Genomic DNA, 7938 nt, shown 5'->3' on the forward strand with positions numbered 1-7938 from the left:
GGTGCTCAGGCGATGCTGGACACGAGGTTGCACGCACGGGCTGGCAGGACGGTAGGGAGGAGGAACGTGCATGCTAGAGCTGCTGAGGCCGGTTGTTGGGCCATTTCTTGTGTTTGGGCCGTTGAAATCTAACTAGTAAAGGAAATTTTGCTCAGAATTTTGGGTAGTCCCAGGCCAATACGGCCTACCCGCTGGTCCGCCACTGCTTGGAAGGATACGACTCTTTAAACTTGGGATCTGAGCCTACCATCTTAGAGGGAAAATGCCATCTACATGAGAAAATCTTGGTTGAGGAAGCAGTAAATGATAAATAAAGAAATTCGAGGACATGATATGTTGCCATTCCAAAACTACGCTGGTAGTTTTCGACTATCAAATTAACAACACGCACGCGACCAATTATCTCTCCCCACAATTCCTCCGCACATGGTGGGCCATACTATATAAATCTCACCTCGGCCTCTTTCTTTTTTTTTCATTTCTCCATTTTCACTTTCTCGTCTCTCTGTCCTCTCTCAATTTCTTTCTCCTTCCCACTCTCCTTCATTCCCTAGATCTAGCTGCAGGGAGGGCGCGCTACCTGAAGGAGCCGTGGCGAGCGGCAACACGCTGGAGTGGCGGCGAGTGGCAACATGCTCGAAAACAGTGACTCGGCAGATCCCACCCAAACTAATATCAGCGTAGCGGCGGCAGGCACAATGGTAAGCTCCCAAAGCGAGAACGATGGCTCCAAGGCCGGAGTGGCCAGATCCATGCGGGGTGTAGGGTGCTGCCAGATCCACTCACCAGAGGGACCAGATCTGTATGGGTGCCATCTAATCCGGTCGTCTGAGCAACCTAATCTGCACGGATGCCGCCGGGAGGCAGGTTTTATTCTTTTCTTGAATATTTTTCTATAACTTTCTTTCTTTGTAGTCTTGTTCTTGAATTTTATCAGTGTTTGTCTATTACTTTTTTATTTTTGAATTCTGTTCCCTATTTTTGCTTCCAAATTTTATTTTTGATTTTTCCCTTCAATTTTTTGTTTCTAAAAAGTTCCCAAAATCTATTTCAAAATTTTGCCCGAAATATTTGTTTCGAAATTTTTTCCATAATTATTGTTTTATTTTTCTACATTTATGTTCATAAATTTATTTTTTAGAAAAGTTTGTCTAAAAATCTACGTATTTTGAACAAATTTCTACAAAAGGTTGTTATACAATTTCTACGCGTAGAAATGTTGTGTATAATTTTAGTTTGGATATGACATTTCTTTGTTTAAATTTAAAAGGGGAATGAAGAGGGGTGCACACATGAGGCAGAGAACGTGGTCAGGAGGGGGACGATCCGGACCTGCTGCTGTTGGAGATCGACTGTAACAAGCCCCCTTCACTCCAAATAAGTGGTCCGTAAACTTGCTACCCTACGATATGCTTCAATCTCATAACTCATACAAGACAAAACTAGAATGTAAAAGATTTGACCCATCACTGATTTTTCCATGTTGACCACGCATGCTTTTAGAAATATGTTGTGGTGAAGTGTTTAGTTGGTCAGTGGCGTGCAGGATCTTTAGACTAGATGGATTTGAGCTGTGTACATGTGGCCTACACGTTTTTCAGAAAAAACGTAGTAATGACGTGATTAAGGCGATGAGCTTCTGTGAGAGAAACTGAGAACCCAGCCAAAGGATGGGTCCTACATAGTACTTGTACTACCCTACAGTTTCTGTCTCAGTGATGAGTGCCCCTGTTGAATTAGAATCAAACAAATACAGTTGGGCTAGAACTGGAAACGCGTGGTGATGAAATCCCCAAGTAGGCCAACAGAGCATGCAGCGCAATGTGCTAAGCAATACCTAATGTGCTAGCTATATCATCAGTGATGAAGAAACGACGATGTGCATTGCCAATCCCCAGCTTGCCAGCACTGAAACGTGTTGCATTTTCAAATTTCATAATGAATCTTGTAGTATTACTCTTGTAATCGTTTATAAGCTTAAAAAGTTTGATAAGCATGAAGCCTAAAATGGCAAACCTTCTATATATTTTTTAGAGATTATAGATGCACTCTATATTTGAGAAGATTATAGTTGCAAGTGGGAAGTTTTTTATATCGCACTTCTAATATAATAGTGATGTAGAAGCTGAGATATTGAAATATTTCTTTATCTAAAAAAGAGTTACTTTGCTCTAGGAGAAAAACAAATTGGATATACTAACGCATTGAAAATCCAAACAGGGTACAGCAAGCATCCAATGGATGTAGCCAGGTGAGCCGTCCGGACGATAATTGTTTCCACTTATATTACTTCTCGAAATATAGCTTTGTAGATCGTAGATGATCTTCAATTTACTGATGAGTATCCTTTGAAATTAATATGCATTGATCTCCTATAATAACATTTTTTTTCAAATTCGGCTATAAATTACTGCCGCCTATGCACTTCACCACACCATCTCTGTTGCACAAGTTCAAAATTCTTTTTGGTGCCTGCTGCCTAGTTATCCACAGAGGCCACCATGGGAAGCTCCTCAACCATTTCTTTGCTCTTCTTCTTGATCCCAGTTCTTCTGCCAGGTATTGATCTAATCATCCAACATAGGAATAATCTTGATTTTCTGTGATGTAGCCCATGGTTATTTTAAGGTTTTAGTAGCATGGTCATTTCCTTGAGGATGGGATGGGAGTAACCTATTTTGATCCAAAAGTATCTTGAATGTCGATGTACTAGTGCCACTGATGAAGCTGATCGCATTTATTTCCAGGCGCCATGGCAACAATTTTCGTGTTCACAAACAGGTGCCCGGAGACGATCTACCCCGGCGTGCAGACGAACCCCAACCGGCCGGCGTTCCCGACCACCGGCTTCGCGCTGCCGCCCGGCCCCGACGCCGCCTTCCCCGGCGTCCCCGCCGGCTGGTCAGGCCGCATCTGGGGCCGCTACCGCTGCGCCACCGACGCCTCCGGCAGCTTCGGGTGCGCGTCCGGCGACTGCGCCACGGGGCACGTCGAGTGCAACGGCGCCGGCAACCAAGCGCCGAGCACGCTGGCCGAGTTCACGCTCAACGGCCAGGGCGGCAGGGACTTCTACGACATCAGCAACGTCGACGGCTTCAACGTGCCCATCCAGGTAACAAACTTAGCAACAAGATACACCATCTGATAAACGATACAGTTGCAATGAGCCAATGACAGATTGTGTGACGATGCTGCAGATCCTGCCGTACGGCGGCCAGAGCTGCGCGACGGTGACCTGCGCCGCCAACATCAACGCGGCGTGCCCGCCGGAGCTGGCGGCGCGGGCGGCGGGCGGCGCCACGGTGGGGTGCCGGAGCGCGTGCGGGGCGTTCAACACGGACGAGTTCTGCTGCCGCGGGGAGTTCGGGAGCCCGGACAGGTGCCGGCCCAGCAGGTACTCGCAGTTCTTCAAGGCGCAGTGCCCGCTGGCCTACAGCTACGCCTTCGACGACGGGAGCAGCACCTTCACCTGCGCCTCCGGCGGCAATTACCAGATCATCTTCTGCCCTTGATTATATTAATCTAGTTTTTCCTGCTGGATTTCGGAACTGTGTTTCAAATTGAATAATCGTTGTTGCATCTCTCGAGCTACTGTTTAATTAGGTTCAGGATTTAACTGATTTTCACTGTAACATGCCCGTATTTGTTGGTACGGCTTCAACTCTTTTCCTAAGATCAGACTACTGTGTGTTTCAATGGCACTAGTGCCTTCAACTCGATCTCAGGCTACTTTTGCTGCAGTTTAATAAGAAATTACTCATCCCATCTAGCCAGCTCGTCATCCATATGGCGAAATCACTGGTACATATAAGAGCTAAACACCCCGCCCCGACCTCCATCTATCTTTCTTTCTTTTTTTTTTCTTCCTTCCTTTCTCTTCTCCTTTTGCACTTTTCTTCTGGGTACACTACTCATCCTAACCATTTGCTTGTGCTGTCCGAAAATTGGATCTACTCCCGCCTGACATTCAGCACCCACTCCCTCACTGTTTTCTGAATATATTTTATAGAATTTATTTGGAAGAAGTTCTCCACAAAAAAAATAGAAGAACCTATTCAAATAATTTTTTTCAGATAACTTGATTGAAGAAGATTTTTTCACAAAACATGTTTGAGAAAAAACTATTTGAAGGAGATTCACTCAAAAAATTCCACCACTTGTTGTTGGAAGAAATAAGAGTTTGTCCAACTCCCATGACAATCTCTCGAAAAAAGTCATCCCTAAAAGTTTCCGGAAAATGTTTTCATGGAAAATGTCACACCCGGTGTTTAGGATAAAACCGAATGCATAACTATATGTATGCCAGGATCAAGTTTAATATGTATAGTGACTTCATCAGTGAATAATCAGTAACAATATTACAGAAAGAGAACTAAAAACTATAAAGATTATCAAAGTTATATAGCTTATCCTGAAAACGAAGGCTTCAAACTACACAGGCAATCGACTGGAGGTTGCATAGGCCTACAACTCAACATCATCTTCAAGAGACTTCACATCAGCTTTCTCTTCTGAGCAGCAATTATAACAAGCGTGAGTACACTTATAGTTCGTACTCAGCAAGTGTTGGAAATTATATGACATGAAGGCCAAAAGCAAGGAAAGACTGATAGCTTACTGCGATATGCAATTTTAGTTGGTCAAATTTTATTAGCACCTGTATAAGTATATACCAACCCACATTAAAAGAGAGAGAACAGATACAACATAAGCATATCCAAAACCATAAACATGGTTCATAATTTAATTCATCTTCAAGTTTACTAATCATGTGAGGGTCCAAACCGCTCTTAACCATGAGCACGGCTGATATATCAGTTTTCACTCTGCAGAGATTGTACACTTTACCCACGATTCGTGTCTCCCATGTCGCCCGAGGTCACGGGCCTCTTAAACACTTTCAAAGTGAGTGGCTAGAGATTCACTACGAGGTCTTTACAAATATTCCCTAACTTATAACAATCTGCTAAAGTTTCAGACCGCAGTGATCATAACTCTCCCTGACAAGGAAGACGTCTTAACCAGAATCATATCTAAACCTCAAGAGGACCGAGCTATATCCCATCAACGCATTCCCCTCTTGCCCTTTCGGTAAGATCATCACAAGCTAGAGTTTCTAGACCAGAGCCATATAGTATTGTGGTTGCACTATTTTCCTGAGTGGTTCTCCATGTTCCAATTAAACATATGATCTTGCGATTAACAACATAAAACAAAGAGCATGAATATGGATAAAATAGGTGTAGCATCATCATTGTTATCATCATGGTTATAAACATTTCAAAACTGGAATCAGTTATGCAACTAAGCAGTAGCTACCCAACAGAAAGGTAGAACCCAGGTTGACAAGGAATTATCATAAAGACTACGCATCCATCAAAATTAGAATACATGCATGCATAAATAAAAGTTGTATTTATTGTGATTATTTGGATAAAAGAATGATCAAGGAACACTTGCTTTCTTCCAAAGAATAGCTGCTCAGAGTCTTCAACTCTTGTTCTTGAAATTCTTAATCTTCAAAACTCTTCGATCATGCTCCTTCTAACATCAAACGAGCTTTGGACCAAAACACAGCAACAAACTATCAAATAAGAACAACTAAGAACAGATACACCAAATAAAAGCAAAACTTAAAAAAATTATACTGTAGGATAGGGCTCGTTGCTACGGTCATGAGAGCACAAGAAACGAGAAAAATGGAGCTAGGATTCCAAACAAACGGCTATTGAAAGATTTATATTATAAAAGAGAACAAAAAAACTATAAACTTCATTTATTTTATTTATAAAATAAATATAAAGGATATTTGAAGAAAATATCTAAAATTATAATTAACTCATATTATATTTACATTTACAAAAACGAAGTAGAACTTAATTAAATTTTATTTATAATTATCTATGTACAAATTATACAAATTAAACAATTAATTAGAAAGAAGACTTATGGGAACATCTAAACGTATAACTTTATGATTCGTGTTGAACTAACAAATTACGATTAAAACACATTTATGTTGGTATTAATCATGTTAACATTAATTAAGAAAACCGAGGTAAAGATTTAATTGGATTTTATTTAGAAAAACTACATGAGAGATCATTAAGCAAACTAAATCTATGTTTATTTAAAACCAAGAACTACGGTACAACAACGCTACTTAGAGTTTTAAAAGACTAACGCAAAAGGAATGGACCAAAACATATCAAAACACGAATCTACAAAAGAAATAAGGTTTCGGGAACTTAGTCGCGATTAAGTGTAGATTTAGGGGCTAGGGCAAGGAAGATCTGCAACAAGACACAGTAATTGTGCTCGCAAATTAGGAGAAAGATGGGTTACATCTGAAAAAGATCACCGGTGGGGCTGGTTTGTAAAGATCTAATAGATCTAGGGGTTTTTTTTGTAGATTTCCATAGACTCAAACAAATATATAAAATTACAGAGTTTCATAGGGACCAAAATAGAAAGCCTCAGCACCTCCATGGCTGGCGGACAGGAGCTCGCTGTCGTCCAAAATTCGGGCAATTTAGGGCACGAGAGAGAGCAAGGAGCGGGGGAATGGAGAGAGGATAACGAGGGGGTTCCGTTTCACCGCTTAATCATGGCGGGGAGGCACCGTGGCGGCGGGAATCTTGCCGAGAAGAGGCGGCGGTGCTTCTAATCTTGGTGAGCAGGCGGTGCAGGTGGGAGGGTGGCGCCGGTCAGTAGAGGGCGACGCGTGGGGCGGCTGGCTACAGGCAGCATGTGGGGGGGGCGAGGCGAGCAGGGATGGCGTGCAGCAGAGGGGAGGCCTAGGCGCACGGTTGGGAGGAAGGAGGCGGCGGTGTACTTCTTGGCGCGTTCCTGGTGGCGGCATTGCACGATAGAGGCGAGCGAAAGGGCGCGGCAAAAGGGGTGCGGGGATGCAGAAAGGAAACGCGTTCAGGGGGTGAAGGCGCGGATGCAGGGGGGCGTGTGCAGGCCTGGGGTTTGGCGAGCAGGAGGGGGGCAGCGTGTAGGAGGGTGCGCGGTCGAGGGGTTGGCAAAGAGGGGCTTTTGGACGAGTTTTATAGGGGACGTGAGGCCTGGCCGTGCGTGGCACGCACGTCAAGGAGGAGGCAGCGCCGTGCAGCATCCTGACTTGGTTGAGGCCGACTGCTGGTGGACCAAGCAGCTCGCGGGTGGAACTAGGCTGGGCCGAAGGGATTTGGTGTGGGCTGAAAAGAAAACATGCTGACCAAAGACGAAAGGGCTACTTGAGAGCAGGAATTGAAGGCAAGGAGAACGAACGAGAGACAGATCAGGCAGACGGAAATCTTTTCATAGGATGTGGACAGCAAGGCTTGCATGATGCACACGCTGAACATGGCAACATGAGTCTTCCGATCTCGGATGATGAAGTCTAAAATAGACACGGAGCAAATAACTAGCTCAACCCTACAAGTGGTGTATGGGCATATGATGAGGTCGGGCATGCGTGGAAAGATCAGACTCGATCAATGAGTCCTAGCATGCTCACATAGGAAAACTGAGCTTGGCATGGCATGGCTGTCATGGTGACAATGAAAGGAAGATGAGGGGGATGGCAAGTGGGACCGCGACGTCATAGGAAGAAATGACAAGGGAGAGAAGCGATAGGTTGGCCACTGGGCCAAGGAAGAGAAATGTAACGCCCGCGTTTTTATCTTATTTAAATTGCATTACCAATCACTCGCTTGAAAATCTTTTAAATCTTTTCCGCCGCTCGAGCTCTCGAAGACACCTCCCGATTTTCCACTGTCTCGACATCACGCAGTCTCTTCCTCTTTTTCCGCGAAGCCGCCCGTTCCTTTTCCTTTTCCACCGGCCCCACCGTCCCGTCGCATCACCATCGTGTCGCGGTCGGCCGCGTACGCCTGTCCGGCCGCGATCGTTGGTGCTGCGCGCGTGTCCCCTCTTTTCTTTTCTTTATTT

The 7938-nt window shown here is 44.3% G+C and overlaps 1 protein-coding gene across 3 annotated transcripts; it reads left to right on the plus strand.

The window, feature by feature from the left end:
- The first annotated feature begins 460 nt into the window (after nucleotides 1-460).
- LOC112883613 (thaumatin-like protein 1) lies at nucleotides 461-3714 on the plus strand. 3 transcript variants are annotated; one of them, XM_025948945.1, is made up of 6 exons: nucleotides 461-867; nucleotides 1271-1384; nucleotides 2221-2251; nucleotides 2484-2559; nucleotides 2748-3112; nucleotides 3198-3714. In XM_025948945.1, exons 4-6 carry the CDS (start codon nucleotides 2502-2504, stop codon nucleotides 3510-3512), a joined length of 738 nt encoding a protein of 245 aa, XP_025804730.1. In that variant the 5' UTR covers nucleotides 461-867; nucleotides 1271-1384; nucleotides 2221-2251; nucleotides 2484-2501; the 3' UTR covers nucleotides 3513-3714. The 3 variants fall into 3 exon arrangements, with proteins under 3 accessions (XP_025804730.1, XP_025804729.1, XP_025804731.1); XM_025948944.1 differs by having other exon boundaries at nucleotides 462-867; nucleotides 2221-2559; XM_025948946.1 differs by lacking the exon at nucleotides 2484-2559 and having other exon boundaries at nucleotides 462-867.
- Nucleotides 3715-7938: the final 4224 nt, after the last annotated feature.

This window comes from Panicum hallii, chromosome 2 (assembly GCF_002211085.1).
Source record: "Panicum hallii strain FIL2 chromosome 2, PHallii_v3.1, whole genome shotgun sequence".
Taxonomy (NCBI): Eukaryota; Viridiplantae; Streptophyta; class Magnoliopsida; order Poales; family Poaceae; genus Panicum; species Panicum hallii.

Bases quoted from the DNA above. Each gene is read 5' to 3' on its own strand.
- LOC112883613 (XM_025948945.1), top strand. From the start codon at position 2,502: ATGGGAAGCTCCTCAACCATTTCTTTGCTCTTCTTCTTGATCCCAGTT. The intron at 2,560-2,747 runs GTATTGATCTAA...ATTTATTTCCAG, and splicing joins GATCCCAGTTCTTCTGCCAG to GCGCCATGGCAACAATTTTC. The intron at 3,113-3,197 runs GTAACAAACTTA...ACGATGCTGCAG, and splicing joins GCTTCAACGTGCCCATCCAG to ATCCTGCCGTACGGCGGCCA.